The following is a 17,935-nucleotide window of genomic DNA, read 5'->3' on the forward strand; positions in this document are numbered from 1 at the left end:
TGAGTTACTACACACCAAGTGCAGTTTGGGTCCCTTCCCACACTCAGCCTGCAGCTGGCACAATGCTCCCTGGAGCTAAAGGATCTTCCCAGCCCCACAGCACCAAGCCTGCTTGTGTGCTCAGCATGGCAAGTGAGTTCAAAAGTGAAAAGCTCAACTTCAGTGACATCTTTCCCACTCCAGCCTGCACCTCATGACTGAATTACTTTATAACTGACTTGTGTTACAGTACTGCAATATCCTCTCCTACCTGGAACACTGAATTACAGTTAACATGTGAAGTTAACCAGTTCTGCAGACTCCAGAAAATCACAGACACAAAGAAACATGAGCTAAGAAACAGATTCTTTAATGCCTAAAAGTTCAGGAATTCACACTGCATTCTTCCCAAGTCCGAAAGGAATTAATAGCATCTCCTCCCTTTTTGCAACTACCTCTTTTCATAAAGCTCAGTGGGAATTCCTATCTTTGTTATATCTAGTCTCACAGCTTCAGGTGATTTTGGCTGAAGAGTTCAGAAGATTCTGGGGCCAAGTTAAATGGACAAAGTGACCAAATGCAACCCTTCTCAGAAATCTGACTAAAAAAGAATCCTAAGGAATTATCTCTACTTACCTTCCTTATAGTCGTCCTTTTTTGGGCCTGATTTTGGCTTTGCCAACTGCCTACATTAAGAAAGAGAGGAGAAAAAAGGAGAACAGAATTAGAAGTATTAGAAGTACTGTACAAAAGTATTGAATCACATTGCACATTTCTCCCTCAGCAGTGGTGAACTTTAATATGGTACTCCATGTCATGCAAAGAAAAGCTGGGGGACTCCAGGGAAGATTTGGATCCCAAGCCTTCTGTGAACCATATGCACACAGCTCTCCAAGGACAGGTATTTCCCAGCTTGCTCATCTTGATGTCTCAACAGGGCAGGTAATATCTCAGTAACCAAAGTAGAAGAGAGGTCTCAAAGGGCCTGGGAGGAGATACATGTCTTTTATAGAAGCAGAAGACTTTTACTAAGACGAGTGATTCTAGTTTTAAGGCACTGGCACTGACATTAACATATTCATCTTCCCTTGTGGGTTTTCAGCCATAGATTTATCATGATGTGACTCACTGTGCATGCTTTCACTTTTCCTTTTCATTCTGTGATTTAAATAGAGATTGAACACCTCAAAATACAATACCTTGGAAAGTGTTGATTGACATTTTCACTTAATATTTCCATGCTTTTGTCAAAGCTGGAGTCCGAACAGTGCGGCAGGTTTTTTCTCATCGACCTTAAACAGTGTCCATTGAAACATTCAATGCTGCCAGAGGAAAATTTCTAGGAAAAGAAGGAAGAATGTACTTATCTGAACCCCCTATATTTCCCCATTTGATCAAGTTTAGTCTGTTACACTCCTGATTCAAGAGAGTTGCAACTAATGGCAGGTAAACCTCAAACCACTTCTGCACCAAGAAGTAGCTCTGATAAAAAAAAACCACACCAGGTTTCAAAGAAAATACTCAAAATCTTTGATTTTAAATTTGGTTCAGTGATCCCAGTAACCAAAATCTCACCTATAACACACAATTGTTCCCCTTCTTTGTGAGGGGCCAAAAATTACATTTCCAAAAGATGGATTTGGGGCAAAAATACTTCAAAACAACCAAAGAAAAAACCAAAACAATAGAGAGACCGAGAGAGGAAAGCCCCTCTACTTGCTTTGGATCAGCTGATGGACTGTGTCACTCCTTGTCCCTGAAGGGTCACCTTTAGGTGAGCTTTGTGCCTCTCAACTGTCTTGGAGCAGATCTGGGAATATTTCCTTAGATCTGTTGCCAGTAGATCTCTGTCACTATTCATTCTGTACCAGCACAAGTTAACACACTCTGTAGCTGGTGCATTTACCACCAGCAATTCAAGAATCTGCTTTCCTGTCACTTCAACTACCTGCACTATGTGTGAATCTGGATCTGGTAAGTTCCTACTGAACTCAGCCAGGCTGATAGTGCCCAATGAGCAATAATCACAACTCAGGCCCAGCTGCACCCAGCTCTTCTGATCTCTGAGGACCAGCTGGAACCCAAGGGCGTTCATTTTCTGCTAGAGTTCTGTATCTTTATTGCAAAAGAAAAATTTCTAGTACTGGGATTATTTAGAAGAGTTTTCCTCCTGTCTTTGCTCCATTTGTAATGGCATTCAGAGGGATATAAAAAGACTTCCTTCAGGAGGCTTGCATTTATCCACAGAAAACCAAAGGGAACTCAAGATATAGTTCTTCATGGCTGTTCATCTGGCTCACATTGGTGTCTCTGCAAGGAGAACACTATTGCCTTTTACAGTGTCAGGAAAGCTGCGAGGACCACTGGAAGCAGCTTGTTCCATTTACAGCCCAAGGTCTCATTACGAGTATGCCAAACCAAATCTCACACTGAAAGGGCAGAACACAGACCAGATTATTCTACTTCTTCACACTAATGTTACCAAGGGGTAATTCCACTAATTGATGGAGATAAGTGAAGAAGGACCACAAGGATGTCATGAGGTTTTGCAGGGAGAAAATTGCAAGGGCCACAGTCCAAATAGAATTTAATCTGACTGTTGCTGTAAAAGATGACACAAAACATTTTTACAAATACATCAGAGCAAGAAAAGGAAGACTAAATAAAACTTCTTGCTGATGTCCAACCTGAAGCTTCCCTGATGCAGCCAGAGGCTATGTCCTCTTGGCCTGCCACGGGTTACCTGACAAAAGAGGCTGATCATCTACAGCCTCCTTTCAGGGAGGTGTAGAGGGTGATAAAGTCTTCCCTGAGTCTCTTTTTCTCCAGGTTGAACACCCTCAGCTCTTTCATCTGCTTCTCATGACTTAACTTTCTAAACTTTTCCCCAGCTCTATTGTCTTTCTCAGGATGCATTCCAACACCTCAATGCCGTTCTTGTCACCAGAGGACAGAACTAAACACAGGATTCAAGGTGTGAATTGAGCACAGCAATCACTGCCCTGGTCCTGCTGGCCACACTGTTTCTGACACAAGTCAGGATGCCCAGACAAAAAGGGAACTCTGGAGCACACTGCCCTCAAACACAGGTCACAAGAACAAACTTGTTCAGCTTGGGGAATTACACTAGGGCTATAGACCTGGAGACACACAGCTTCCAAAGGGATAGCAGCCACTTTGGAGATTCACTCATGAAATTACTGGGACTGGAAACCTGGAAAAGAATAAACCCAGCAGATGTTGGTTTACCTTAGATCTCCTGTTGTATGCTTCTTGCTGTCTATGGATTAAATGAGCTGTATGACTAAAGATAAACCATATGCTGATACCAGAAAAAAAAAAAAAAAAAAAAAAAAAAAAAAAAAAAAAAAAAAGTACAAGCTGCCACCACCAAGTCCTTGTACATTAACAGGACAGGAAAGAGGCATCAGGACTTGAACATGAAGCCAGCACCAGCTCTCATGATCTCTGTCCAATGGAGCACTTTTATTATTCTATATTATTCTAGAGTTAAAACCTCCAGCAGAGCCCAGCATACTACAAATGAGATAATGACTTCATGCTCAAAGCACGGGAAAGGTCTACAAAAAGGAAGGGAAAAAAACCCAAAAAAACAAACAAACCCAAACCGAAGAACAACCTTAAAACCAGTTTCATAACAATGATTCTGCTTTGCTTTCAGAGATGACTTTACATGTAGCTTCCTCGTTCCTGTTTGCCACACTGAGAACACAAGCCAACAGTGTTATCTGCCTAATGCTGCCCAGCCTTCCCTCCTGTGCAGGGGCTGAACAACCCCCAACAACCATTTCTAATGGAGACTGCAAAAACAAGGCAGTGATCTTTAAGTTAATTCATCATTCTTTGTAAGGGAGGGAGAAAATCCCATCCCTGCAAGGACTTTCTCCTTCTTAATTCAGCAGTCTTGAAAATAATGTCAAAAAATATAAAATTTCATGCATACACCTGAGATTCCTGAAAGACTTCTGCTTGAAGGAAACAGAGTCTTTGAGAAGCATCACTCCAAGGCAACACTCCCCTGAAGAGCAGACCACTGCTGAGTCAGATCTGGTCTGCCTTTCTGTGTCACAGCAATGCAGGACAGCCTGCAGAGCAGAGCCTCACTCGGAAATAGCAGAGGAAAGTTTTAGGTTTTTGAAGGCTATGTTAAAAATAATGGAAATTGAAAGGGTACAGTTATTACAGAGGCAACGCTGAGATGCAGAGAGCACAGGCCACTTTGCACCTATCCTTTACCATGGTGCAAGTTGTTTGTCTCTCTTCTAGTAGGGGAGATCACGATTATAGACAGCTTAAGTAACATTTTCACCCGCTAAGGTTATGCACTTCAATTAAGTACAAACGAGCCCTCATTTCTAAACAGCTTGTTTTCTAGAGCACCCAAAGTACTGTTTGGATACACTTGACTAAGGAGCATTCAGCAGCCCCTTCGGGCCAACCAGAACGCGCTCAGAGGTCCCATACATTTCATGTCGCACCGGTTTTGATGCATCTCTGTCATCTAAACACAGAACACTCTATAAGCACTACTGAAACTAATGCAAAGAGGCTTCTAAGATCTTTTCAAGATAACTTTTTCAGATAAGGTACTGAACCAAAATAAACGGGAATGGGGGAATGACACAACAGACCAAACGGAATGACACAACAGACCAAACCACGGGGCGATGCAGGTCTGTATTCCCATAGAGCGGCTGCCCCAGCCCCCGGAGCGGGGCTTGTGCCGAGCCCCCTTTACCCGCGGGGCGGCCGTGAATGGGGTGGAGGGGAGGCCGCAGATTCCTCACACACCCCCCAGCCGCAGCCGCTCGCCCCAAACACTCGGCTCTCCTCTTCTTTACCTCCAGGGAACACCATTCCCCAGCGCTTTCTCGGCTCCCCCCCGCCGCCTGTCCGGGCCGCAGCCCGGCGCCGCCCGCCCCCCCCGCGGCACTCACGGCCTCCTCGGCTCTCCTGGCGCCCCTGGAGAGCCCGGCCCGGGCCGAGCCGGAGGACCGCGTCCATACGCGGTGGCTCCTGAGCGCGGGGGGCTCCAGGGAGATGAACTCGGAGCTGGAGTCCAGCAGGTCGAAGGGCGGGCGGCGGCAGCGGCTGTCGCGGGCGGCCATGCGGGGCGAGCGGGCGGCGCTGCTCCTCAGGACCACCATGGCGGGGGGACGGGGGACGGGGGACGACATGGGCCGGGACCCGCGCGCGCCGGGCCGTGCGCGCCGCCCAGAGATCCCTCCGCCACGCGCGCTCGCTCCCTGCCTTCCCTCCCGGCCCGCGCTCCTCCCGGCCCGCGCGGCGGAAGGACACGCGATACGCACATCGGTCGCCGCGGCACCACACGCGCGTTTGGCGCCGAAAACTCGGAGCGCTGCGCCCGGCGGGGCGGGGCCAGCCCGGCCGCCTCCTCCCGCCCCCTCCCGCCCCGCAGAGGGGTCCCTGCACCGCCGGCCGTACCCGGGAAGTGCCCGTGCCCGTGCCCGTGCCCGCCGGGATGGCCGCAGTTCCCTCGGGGACGCCGTAGCGGCTACCCCCGCTGGGGCCGGCCATGGCGCGGCCCGAGGCCGGTTATGAGGCGGCCGTGCCGCACCGCCCCGCCTGCGCCTACACCAGCTGCTACTGGTAAGGGGGACGGGGACGGGAGGAGAGGGTGCCCCTCACACCGCCGCGGTGCCGGCTGATCCCGTCACGGGCTCCTTTCTCGTCACCAGAAATGAAGTTGGAAGAAAGCAAAATAAATAATCCGGTTTTGTGTGGGGTTGTTTTTTTTTTTTTTTTTCAGCGAAGAAAATGTTTGGAAGCTTTGTGAGTACGTCAGGAGTCAGGAGCGCTACCCTTTAGAAGAATTTTACGCGGTTTTCATATCGAATGATAGGAGGATGGTGAGTTAATGGGATGTGACCGGAGTCAGCTATGGAAGGGCTCGGGCCTCCAGAGCACAGCCCAGTGTAGGTGAGACATGGTCCCAGCGATTCCCAGTGCTGGGGAGTGAGCCTTTACCCAGCCCGTAGGTGAAATAGAGTCCAAACCCATCTCCTGGCTCACTTTGGCTCAGAGGTGTGCCTGCCACACCGTGTGACATCTTTTAATGATGCACTGCATTCAGGACAGTGGAATGAGGCATGGCATCCCTGTGAGCTGTGGGAGTAATTCTGTCTGTAATCTGTCAATTTAGGAGAATAGTTATCTTTATAAAATCATAGAACTATTAATAAGGTTGGAGAAGACCTCTAAGACCTTTAGGTCCAATGCTAACCCTGCACCACTATGTTCACCACTAAAGCATATCCCCAAATCTTTTGAATGTTTCCAGGGGTGGTGATTCCATCACTTCTCTGGACAGCTTTTTTCAATGTGGCCCAGAATAGTATCTCCAATTTCATGCTCCTAAAGCAGAAACTAGAAAAAAAAACTCTTACTGCAGCACAGCTGTAAGCTGAGGAAGTTGATAGGTTAACAAAGAACTAAGCAATTTATCTGAAATGAATCTGTATTAATCTGAAAGATTTTATTCACTTCAGGTTCATTTGTAACTTTCAGATTCCACTCTGGAAGCAGAAATCTGGACATGGGGATGAGCCAGTTGTCTGGGTAAGGCATTCATTACTCTCAATAATTCTGAGTGTGTGCCTCTGTAGTTGACAGCTGCAGGATCACACATGGGCATGTAACAAACTCTTCCATCTGAACATAAAGGAACACTTTAGCTGGAGCAGGTTGCCCAGAGGGGTTGTGGAATCTCCATCCTTGGAGATTTTAGAAGCTATCCAGGTACAGTCCTGGGCAGTTGGCTGTAGGAGAGTCTCCTTGGGCAATAGGTTGGACCAGATGACCTTCTAAAGTCCCTTCAAACTGCACTTATTGCATAGTTTTGCATTAATATTTATAATTCTTTTACAACAGATTTATAAACAGCCTAAATCTGGTGCTCCTTTGCACCATCCCTGATAAATTAATGAGACAGTCAGTAAAACCTGCAGGTGACAAATCTTAATTATAGTAAAAATGCATAATAGATTTGTGAAAATTATTATCTGGCTATTGAGGCTTCCAGCCCTGTAGAATTGCAGGTGGATGGCTGTACCTGTAAGAAGTAGGTGGATGAAAATATATATGTAGGCCTGCCAGATGATAGAAGAACGTAAGCTATATATGTATTCGGGTGTCAGCAGTTAAACTGACCCATAAAGTGGCTTTGAAGTGCCATTTCATCAATTAATGTCACAGTAACTGCTGTTGCAGAATTCCTTGGTATCATTATAGAGTCCCTTCAGTTATCAGGCACAGAAAAAATGATTTCTTGTGGCAATTTCTGTTTCTGAAATTCTGCTGAGTAATCTGCAAACTTCTGAAGTTTTCTGATTTCTGAATCATTCACTTTCTTCCAAAATATTGGTATCTTTGCAGTACAAAAAATAAAAATTTAGTTTATAAAGAGATCCAGATTTTACAGAGATGACCTAAAAGGGAATAGCAGAGTTAGGAAAGGCCATGGCAGAATGTGGATTTCTTGTAAAAAATCATGGATTAAAAGGTCTTTTAACTTGGACATTTCAGTGGATCACAGGTTGTGTAAAGCTTGTAAGCTAATTTTTCTTACACTCTGTAATAGGTTTTTCTAAATACTGTTGGATACAGCTGTGTATGTGTATTGGTCTGGTGAAGTATATCGCCCAAATCTTTTTCATTCAAATTTCTTTGTGGTTTTAATACTGAAAGTGTCAAAAGGCAGTGCTCAGCCCTTTTTGTGAGTGGATTCAATGTACATTTAAGTAAGTTGTTAAGGGCTACATTCAATTTAATTTTGGAAAACAGTAGTGTACATACCTCACATCTAATGTCAGTAACTGCAGCATCCCCAAACCTCCACCTGTGAAGGAGGAAAACTGCACTGCACAACCCAAATGTCTTGATAAAACAGTTGCCTTGAAAAAGTGTGATGTAGTGCCCACAGATATTTTTTCCCAGCCTCAAGAGCTGCTACAGGAAATTGTCTTATCCTGTGCTCCTCCTGACATGAGCTGTTCGCTGGTTTTTCAGTGGTGTGCTGGTTTTTCAGGTGCTTCTGGCAGCTGAACACTCGACACTCAAATTCACAGACCGTGTTACTGCAACAGGTACAAAATCTCTTAATAGAAGAGATCACTAGGTAACTTTGTTGTTAACCTGTCATTTTATCTTGTGAGTTTATTTGTGATTGGGTCTAATAAAAAAAAAGTGCCTAACCAAACAACTTTTGTGGTTTGCTGGGGAGCGTGAGAGAGATTTTCTGGTTTTTTAGGAGCAGTGTACACTTTAGTTTGCTGTCTTGGCTTAAATCAAAGGAGGCTGCAAAGAAGTGGGAAGAATAGCAAGGTTTCTGGAAGAGCAGATGGGCAAGATAGACATTAGGAAACCTTTGTCCTGGTGCCAGAAATGTTACAGGCTTAATATTCAAGGACAGCAAGCAGGCTTTAAAAATGGATCTGAACTTAAGCTTTTAGGAATGCTTTTTATTCCACTCACTTTACCAGTTTCTCATTAATTGCTCTTTAACTAATGGCAACTACCCTTCTTCCCAGGACTACCATGTTATTCTGCTTCATGTTTCCGGCGGGGAGCAGAACTTCATTTATGACCTTGACACAGTGTTGCCCTTTCCGTGTCCTTTTGATGTGTACAGTGTGGAGGCCTTTAGGTCAGATAACAGCCTTCGTCCAGAGTTTCACAGGTGATGACATGAAATATAAAGACTATGGATGCTATTTCCATATCCATAATCCATAATCAAAGTTGAAGTTCTTTTTGTGTGTGCATAGTGACAGAGGTTTATTACTGTACTCCAGTAAAATAAATGCACTGTTACTTTTCTAAAGCTCTTTACCTCAGTCATCAAAACTCCTTTTCTTTCCTACTGTACCTTCACAACTTGACCCAACATTGCTGTTAAGTGTATTTGATAACAATTGTGCTCCTTGATGAGAGAAAAGTGTTCTTATTCTGAGTGGTTAGTGCAGTATCGTGTACATGCATCTTTTAATACAATTTTGCAATTTTTTTTTTAGAAAAATCAGGATGATTCGAGCAGATTTGTACTTGAAGACGTTTGCATCAGACAGATCTCATATGAAGGATGCAGATGGGAAATGGCAGAAACCTCCTCCTCCATACCCTTGCATTGAAACTGCAGGTGAGCTCCTAGAATTCCTTCTTCCTGCTTACAGTGATGAATGAAATAGTCCGGGATACACATGGGAAATAAATAACTTCTATAACGTTTTTCCAGACAGCTTAATTATTTCATATGGGAAAAAATAGGGCTACGAAGCATTTGGTGCTCTCTTTTTTGAACACATGGTCTGACATGTCTTCCGGCATTTACTGGTATCAAACATTGCTGATACTCATAAACTGAGCAGAGAGAAAGAGCTAAGTAATACTGTTCTGTTGTTGCAGTAGGGAACTGAAGCAAACAGGCCAAATAACTTGCTTAGAGGTCACAAAGCTTTTCACACAGTGATTATTCCACACTCTAGCACACAGATCCCATTCTGGCAAAGTAGTGTTGGCAGGAGGAAGTTTTCAGGCTCTGCTCAGTGTGGTGGGTTTGTCTGTATGAAATGTCTGAGGTTTCTCTACCAGGTGAATGGACCTCAGGATGTTTTAAGTGCAGTGACTTAAAGTTTGCAAGTTTTTCCCTTAGCCTTAAGCCTCTTTTAAGTGATAGCCCAGCTAGTAGCTTCTGGACCAGGCAGAGAGAGAGGTAAAGACTTGGCATCTGTTCTCTAGAGCTGCCTAAAGCATTCTTATCACACAGCACTTCAGCTTATTCTAATCATGTGTTTTGCAAGCTGAGTAGCATTTGCCATGTGTGTTTTTGTTCTCTCATTTTCTTCCAAGGAAAGCATGGTAATGTTTTGCTTTGAAAGAGTTTGAAAGGGTTTCCATGTTATTGCTCCACATGTTTGGTTTTGTTGATTTTTAGTAATGCAGTGCTGCTATGTGTTTATGTTAGAGAGAGGAGGGTCAAAGAACATGTTCTGTCTTTAGGTCCAAGTGGCTTTAAGTTGCTGGGGAATGAATTCTCAGTCTTTGCTCTGGCTTCTAAGGAAGCTTGGTGTTTCACGTGGGAGTAGAAATGAATTATGAGAATGAGCAGGAACAGAGACATAGTCTTTGTTATGGAGCTTTAGGTGTTTTCTAGACAATCCAGGCTATGAAGCACCTTGAATTCTAACTCTTGGTTATTATTTCCAGCAGAATTTTATGCAAAGGTGTTGTAGGGAGTGTAGGATTCCTGAACTACAGTGAATGGTTCCTTGTTGGCTGGAGCCTCGTAGGTGCTGAGAACTTTTTTGTCTATGGGAACCTTGTTGTTTTGATAGCTCAGAGCTAATGAAAGTGTGAGGAACATAGATGAGGTCAGACCAGGAAAGCAAAAAATTCTATTCAAATCAGAAGAGTAAAAAACCTTTACTTGTGGGTAGTAAGTTCCATAATGACTCAGACAGTTGCAGACGTGTACACTCTCTAGCTGGAGTAAATGACTCCATAGCTGCAAACCCTGTAACTCTCCCTTTATCTATCATGTCTGGCTGAGCTTTACCTCACTGGTGAGCAGCAGCCACAGGCCTCAGCCAGCCTGATGCTGTAGATAGTGAAGGATATGTATCTTTTACTTCCTCTTTTGCTTTCATTCTTTGCTCTGTACCTTGCCATGTGGAATGAGACGTCCGTAGGTCATCCAACATCTGCCCAAAACAGGGATTCCACAGGGCTTTGTCCAGTTTGGTCTTGAGCACCTCCAGGGATGGTGATTCCAGCACCTTTCTGGACAGTGTTCCAACATTTGACCACTGTCATGGCAAACAAAAAAATGAGTAAAAAATCCTAGTATATAATCTGAATTTCCCATGTTCCGGCTTGCCTTTTTAATTTCTTGCTCTGTTGCCAGCCTCCTCCAAGAAGACTCTGGCTCCATTGTCCTACTTCTGGTCAGGTAGAAATAGGCAGCAGTAATATCTCCCCTTCATCTTCTCTTTTTAAGACTGAACAGACCCAGTTCTCTGAGCCTATTCTTGAATAAATGTTGTCCTGCACCAAACAACTTGATTTTCATCTTGTGGGTCTGCTTCAGTATGTCCATGTTTTGGGGGATTTTTCATGCTGAGGAGCTCCAAATGGACATAATATTCCAGCACTGTGCTGATGTGCTCTGGTCTCCTGGTCAGTTGGCTGAAAGAAATTTGCTACCTTGCACCCACTGAAGGTGAAAAGTCATTCACTAGGGAGCTTCGAGGTCTGAGTCAGAACAGGACTGGATTGCCTCAGATCTAGGACATCTAGTTCAAGTTGTCTTTCATTTAGTACCAGTTCCTCCAGCTTTACTTTTTGTCTTCCCTTTGTATTCACTTGAGATACTTTATAATGATGCATGTTTCAACGTGCACAGTGCTGTGAGTCTGTGAGGAGTCTGGGTCCAACTGTAATGTCTCAGCACAGTTTTATCAGGCATAAAGCTGCCTTATTTTTAACTGGATGTAAAACTGGGTGGCAGACCTTTTGCTATCGTAAAAGAGCCTGGGGTATTAATGTTGGTGTCCATGCCAAATTCCATTGCAGATAACTGTTTTCTCCCTGCCGTTTCACTTAGATAGAACGTTCTGCTTTCCATGTTGATTAGTGTTTGCATAAGATTAAATTACTTACATATTTCATGTTAGAGGTGACTGCAATGTAATGGCTGACAGAACTGACCCCATACTGTTTTAATACCAATATTTTTGTGAAGCACATTTCTGTTAGAGTGGGTTTGTTTTGGTTTTATCTTTTTTTGCTTTCGTTTAGGGTAGCCAAATTCCTAAGTTTTTGAGAAGATGCAAGGGTTTTATATTCCTTCTGTTTTCTATATGTCTATATTTCTATATGATAAGGACAGGAGGAGATCACTCACTGATTACTGTCATGGGCAAAACAGACTTGACTTAGGGAAATAAGTTGAATTTATTACCAATCAAAATCAGAGCAGGATAATGAGGAGCAAAACAAATCCTAAAAACACCTTTCCTCCACCCCTCCCTCTTTACCAGTCTTTGCTTTATTCCCAATTCTCTACCTCCTCCCTCCCTGCTCAGTGGGGAATGGAGGCTGCAGTCATCACAGCTTGTTTCTGCCACTGCTGCTCAGGGAGAGGAGTCCTTCCCTTGCTCCACTGTGGGGTTCCTCTCATTCTTCATGAACTTCTCCAGTGTGAGTCCATCCCATGTGCTGCAGATCTTCATGAAGCTCCAGTGTGGCTCCCTTTCCACAGGGTGCAGTCCTTCAGGAACAGGCTGCTCCTGCATGGATCCCCCACAGGGTCACAAGTCCTGCCACCGAACCTGCTCCAGTGTGAAGTGTGACTCCTCTCTCTGTAGGTGTGCAGGTCCCTGCCAGCAGCCTGCTCCTGCATGGGCTTCCCATGGGGGTCACAGCCTCCTCTCAGGCATCCACCTGCTCCAGCTTGTGGCTCCTCCATGGGCTGCAGGGGCACAGCTGCCTCACCATGATCTTCACCACGTGCTGCAGGGGAATCTCTACTCTAGTGCCTGGAGCACCTCCTGACCCTCATTCTTCACTGACCTTGGTGTCTGCAGAGTTGCTTCTCCCACATATTCTCACTCCTCACTGGCCACAATTACTTCTGTGCAATAACCTTTTTGAATTCCTTAAAGGAAGAGGTACTACAACAATCACTGATGGGCTCAGCCTTTGCCTGAGGTGGGTCCATCCTGGAGCTGGCTGGCACTGGCTCTGTGGGACATGGGGGAAGCTTCTAGAGAAGCCACCCCTACAGCCCTCCCCTGCTACCAAAACCTTTCAGAATTGGATTGTGCAATCTTAAACATTAACAAATTAAACATTTTTCTCCTACTAGTAACTCAAAGGGAATAAATCTTAAACTGTATTTGTCCTGTTCATGGGGTTGCAGAATAAATCATAAAAAATAAGCTTACCTGGAGTCATAATTCCAGTCTACGCTTTAAAAAATTGAAGCTGGCACAAGGTAACTTTTAAAAGCATTTTTGAAAAGACAATTCCAGTCCAACCACTGAAACAATAATAAAAAAAACCCATCCTCTCAGACTCCTGAGTATCTCCTCAGAATTCACATGCTAAGCATTAGCCTCTTGGAACTGGCTGTGCTCTAGCTGTTTCCCAGAGTTAGGCCTCTGTGTTTTTTACTGGCGTTGCTCTGACCTCTGTTCTGCTCTGCTGCCATGGATGCCAGGAGAGGCTGCCCAACCTAACTAGCTGCACAGTGTTTTCTCACCTTGTCCTGTCCTCCAAGCTGCTCTGCTGGAATAAACATACCTGAGCTGCAGCATGTTCCCCTGGTCACACCTGTTTGCCAGTGACCTCCTGCTGAAAGGAAACAGTAGTTTTTTCAAATAATAAAAACTGAGAAAATGAGATTCGGTGAACAGATTAATTACTCTAGAGCTGGTGAGCCCAACCTTGGATTTTCTTTTAAATTTTCTTCCCACAAATTAATGAGGTCTGATTCTGCTTAGTTTATGACTCAGGATGAGATCAGCCCTCCTTACTGCAAGTCTGTGTAAAATACAGCCTGCTCAGTGCATTTCAAAATTACTCTGAACAGATGGTCATATGGCTTATGTACAAGAGTTAGCAGCAACTCTACCACTGAAAAGCACTGGTTTGAATTTCAGTTCTCCCAAGGTGTTTGGTAGCACACTCACTGGATTGATTTGAAAAAGCTTTTTGTTCTTTTTATTATTAATAAAATCCATGGTAGTCAACAATGATGGGGTTTTACTTGGGCTGTGTGTTTTTTATTTTGAAGAGCATGAGTAGGACAGCTGAGCAGTTCTGGAGACACTGTGAATCAAACATGTATGTGACAGGAAATCTGTTAGACAGAGGCCCAGCAGATGTCTGCAGTTGCTTTCTGTGTCTCCTCTCTGAAGTGGTGGCAGGATCCTAGTGAAAGTGAAAAGGCACTGATAGGGATACAAATAGCTCCTATGCATTTCCTGGGAACCTTCTGCTGCTCTCATTTGAGAATGAAACTCCAGTCTGTTGAGTTAGGTCCTTGCTTCATAAGGTTTTGTGGAAGTAATGAATGAAGTCAGATGGATAGAAGAAAGACACCACTAAGAAATATTTAAATTCCTAGAGTGGCTTGTTGAAATTACACCACTTCCTGTAAAAGAAAATTTAAAGTGGTGAGCTGTGTTTTACATTGAGCTCAACCATGGTTTGTACAGTCAGTTATATCTCAGCTGTGGAGACAGCAACCCCCCAGCTGAGCGTGGGAAGAGTCCTTCTGACTTATCTCCCTGCTCAGGCATGGGAGGAGGATCTGAAGTGAACTGTAAACACCAACACAAGTTTGTGATGAGTCCAACTTTCTTTTAGGTGCCCCCAAGGTTTTAGGCCTCAGCAGAACTGGTCTTGGAGGCTTTGTTCCAGATTTCCTTGCTTCCAGCAGCCCTTGGGAAGCTGTCCTTGTGCTGAGTTAGTCCAAGGTCTGTGAGCCAAGCCAAGGCTTGGCTTAAATGCTGCCTTCTAACTACTGTTGGCAGAAGCCACAAGTGTTGTGATTAACAATACCTGAGATACTGCCTGGCCTTTTATTTCATCCCTGCTCAGAGTAAAAGTGGCAGACTTGATTTAAACAAAAATAGAGTTATGCAGGAATCCCAGAATGGGCCAGATAGGTAGGCCTCATTTGTGGGGGGTGTGTGTAACAAAGTGTGTTTGGTCAAAGGGGAAGATGAGCCCTAAGCATGCACAAATGCAAGCTAGTGTAACAGTCACAGCACCTGAAGAGGACTGCAAGGGTAATGTAAATCTGAAAAGAAAATAATTCTGCTGCTGTTGGTCTTGTAAAAATGTTGTAGGATGTGTGCTCCTTGCTTTTGTGGAGAGATCATCTTGGTTTTCCAGCTGTGGCATCCAGATGTATCTGTTGTAAATTCCCCCATGTCCACCAGAGCCAGTGCCAGCCAGCTCCAGGATGGACCGACCTCTGGCAAAGGCTGAGCCCATCAGCCATTGTTGTAGTACCTCTTCCTTTAAGAAACTTTAAAAAGCTATTGCACAGAAGTAATTGTGGCCAGTTTGTCATTCCTATCTGCTTCAGGAGGAGGACTTTGTGGTAATCTCATGCATTTTTGCCGAGTTGTTTCCCAGCGCTGTCAGGTCTAACTCGACATGCACGGCCTTCAGATAGAGGAAAGAGCAGCATAGAGGGGCTGTTATTGCACGGTTAAAACGGGAGAGGTCTCACTAAGCTTTTCCCTGTGGGTATCTCCCGTGCTGCTCCAGTGCCATCTACCGACAGGTTCTTAGGCCATCGCTCCTCACAGGAATGGACTTGTTTGCTTTGGTAAAACAATCTGCCACAATCCTTCCGAAGTTAGAGAATATTTCATTTCCTGCGGGCATTGTGATAGCAACTTCCAAGCTGCGAACAGCAGCTGTGTTTGTAACTACTGGAACAATCTCCTTTGGACTGCTTTACCATTCACAGAACAGTGTTTATTTTGAATGAGTTATTTTACTATGCTCAATGCACATAAAGCAGAGATTTATTTATTTAATCTTAAAGTATGTGAAGAATCACCTTAATTTTGAAAAAGCGTCTGGGAGGAAAAGACAACTTTGGAAGTGGAAAAGAGACTTACCAGTCTACCAGCAAGCAAGAGCTGTTATCCACTACTAATTTGTTCTTGAGCTAGGACAGCAAATTGCTGAGCTTGTGCTATTTTAAATTCCCACACAGGCAGAAATTGACCCTGTTCTGCCAGACTCACTTCAGCAGTAGGAGCATGCTTGGCTGGACATAAGGATTTTCCATACTCAGAGTTCAAATGGGTTAACAAGAAAAGACTTAGGGGCCAGACCTCGGAAGAGGTGAGAGTTGGGATTAGGCAAATCACAAAGCTGTGCTGTAGTGTAGACAGGGTGCAAACCAGAGGCCTTCAGAGACTGGATTATGCCTAAGACTCCTGGGTCTGGGGTTCCTGAATATCATCTTCTTTTCCTTGCTTACACTGTCCATAATGGTAAGCCTAGTTACCCAAGCATTTTGCAGCTGAAGCAAATTCCATCCTTTGGATTTTATAATCTATTCACTAGAGCCTCCTCTTACTTGATTCTTAATCCTTAAATGCACACATGAATCATCCATGGTAAAGTGAATACTTAATACAGTGCAAGAGCTGTTAACAGTAAATCTGTAAAGTAAACCTGTAACAGAGGTTTTACCACTCTGTTCCTTAAACTCATTCTCTGCCAGATTTCTTTTCATGGGCATTTACAAAATTATTTGCACCCATCATCAGTGAGAACCTAAAACAAGAAGCCTACAGATGTTTGTCATCAGAGCTGAACCTCTGATCAGCATGGTTCTGAGTCAGTGAAGCTTGTACCAGGCCAGCTCCAGAAAAAGGATGTATAAGGCACCTAAACCCAAAATTGCACACCAGCACTTTTCCAGTGAGCTCTCTGGGATTCATGAATGGGACAGAATGGTTTCTACCCCTCCTGCAGGGAACAGAGCAGATTAAAATCCTGGCAAAGAGAAGTCATGGTTACTTTTCTTTGAAACTGTGGCAGTTAAACTTTTCACCCTGACTTCATTCTGCCATTCAGGATTCACAAAAAATAAGTATTTGCCCTCAGCTTAGTTCGTGTTCTTCTTCACCTGAGCATCCCTCTGGGGTGGGGACTGGATTAGGTCACACGTTTCCCCTCTGCGTATTCTAGCCCTGCAGTGGGGCCATGTTCAGTGAGGACAAAGTTCAGGGCTGGAGGGAAAATAAATACTATAATCCAGAGAGGAACAGACTGCAGATTTGCCAAGGGGCTAATCACTTCTGAGAGACAACAAGCAACTTGCAGTTCTGACCACTGCTGTGAGCCCATCCCCCTGTGGTCAGGGCAAAAGTTGCTTTGGTTCTGAACTGTTGATTTTGGTTCTCTCTGTTGACTTTGGTTCCGAACTTAAATGTGTGAATAATAGCTCCCCTGCTTTTGAGTCATCCCATTTGTGTGAGTGCAGGAAGACTGCATTGCACTTCCCTGTGTTGGTTATTATTTGCACTCCAGTTCTCTGACACTACTTGAGCCTTCCAGGCTGCTGTTGTAGGGAAAAATCTTACCCACACATGCTAGTTTCTAGTGACTTAGTGATGCTTACTGATCCTGTAATGTGATTATTGCCATGGGCAGAGAGGGGAGCCAGAGCAAAAGCAATGTTTGAGACTGGAAATAGATGTTTCTGTGCCACCATGCAATTTGCAGAATCTTGCTGGAGTGAACTGAACTATTGAAGAGAGATTTGGAATGTTTTCTTGAAAGATGTGTACCTGTGCTACAGAACCTGCACCAGGAACCTAAATATTTCCCTTTTCTGGTCCTTTTTTAGATTCCAAGATGAACTTGGATGATTTCATCAGTATGAATCCTGAAGTGGGATGGGGCTCAGTGTTCTCCCTTCCAGACTTTGTGCATCGATTTGGCAATCAGACTGATTACAGCTATTCCTTGGAAGGACAGTAAAGTGAACAAAGTTCCTCTGGTTCTGAGTGGATGTGTCATGTTTTGCTGCTCTTACATTGTATTTATGGTTTACATTTCTGTACATGGAATAGGTATTTGGAAAAACAGAACACCCAATCAGAAATATCATGAACTGAATAAAAACCTTTATTTTAATTATGTAAGAATGCACTTGGTTTTTAATGTCAAATCAAAGGCAGACATGTCACCATAAGCATATTGCTTTTCCAGCTACTGTGCCCAAACTGAAAAGAGCTGCAGAAAAAGCTTCTGGAAAAATATGTGCATAAAATACGTGCCTACTGAACATTGCAGCCTAAATTGCTACACATTGTCACATTTCAAAAGTGAGATATGGTTTTCTTCATGTTATGATTGCTGTCAGTTATATATAAAC

The 17,935-nt window shown here is 44.2% G+C and overlaps 2 protein-coding genes across 3 annotated transcripts in view; one reads left to right on the forward strand and one right to left on the reverse strand.

Moving 5' to 3' along the window:
• The window catches only part of ATAD2 (ATPase family AAA domain containing 2), a 29,364-nt gene extending 24,197 nt beyond the window's left edge, over nucleotides 1-5,167 (reverse strand). The window contains exons 1-3 of the mRNA XM_083868872.1: nucleotides 4,938-5,167; nucleotides 1,179-1,318; nucleotides 616-665 (exon numbers count right to left, since the gene is read on the reverse strand). Of these exons, the coding sequence (XP_083724998.1) occupies nucleotides 616-665; nucleotides 1,179-1,318; nucleotides 4,938-5,147 (400 nt within the window). The 5' untranslated portion in view covers nucleotides 5,148-5,167. The remainder of the gene's footprint in view (nucleotides 1-615; nucleotides 666-1,178; nucleotides 1,319-4,937) is intronic.
• A 272-nt stretch (nucleotides 5,168-5,439) lies between these two features.
• Nucleotides 5,440-17,694, forward strand: NTAQ1 (N-terminal glutamine amidase 1). Of its 2 annotated transcripts, none has more exons than XM_083876348.1 (6): nucleotides 5,440-5,610; nucleotides 5,771-5,870; nucleotides 6,529-6,579; nucleotides 8,550-8,698; nucleotides 9,033-9,157; nucleotides 17,405-17,694. In XM_083876348.1, exons 1-6 carry the CDS (start codon nucleotides 5,537-5,539, stop codon nucleotides 17,536-17,538), a joined length of 633 nt encoding a protein of 210 aa, XP_083732474.1. In that variant the 5' UTR covers nucleotides 5,440-5,536; the 3' UTR covers nucleotides 17,539-17,694. The 2 variants fall into 2 exon arrangements, with proteins under 2 accessions (XP_083732474.1, XP_083732475.1); XM_083876349.1 differs by lacking the exon at nucleotides 5,440-5,610 and adding an exon at nucleotides 8,048-8,105 and having other exon boundaries at nucleotides 5,840-5,940.
• Nucleotides 17,695-17,935: the final 241 nt, after the last annotated feature.

Source organism: Zosterops lateralis, assembly GCF_965231275.1.
Source record: "Zosterops lateralis genome assembly, chromosome: 1".
NCBI lineage: Eukaryota > Metazoa > Chordata > Aves > Passeriformes > Zosteropidae > Zosterops > Zosterops lateralis.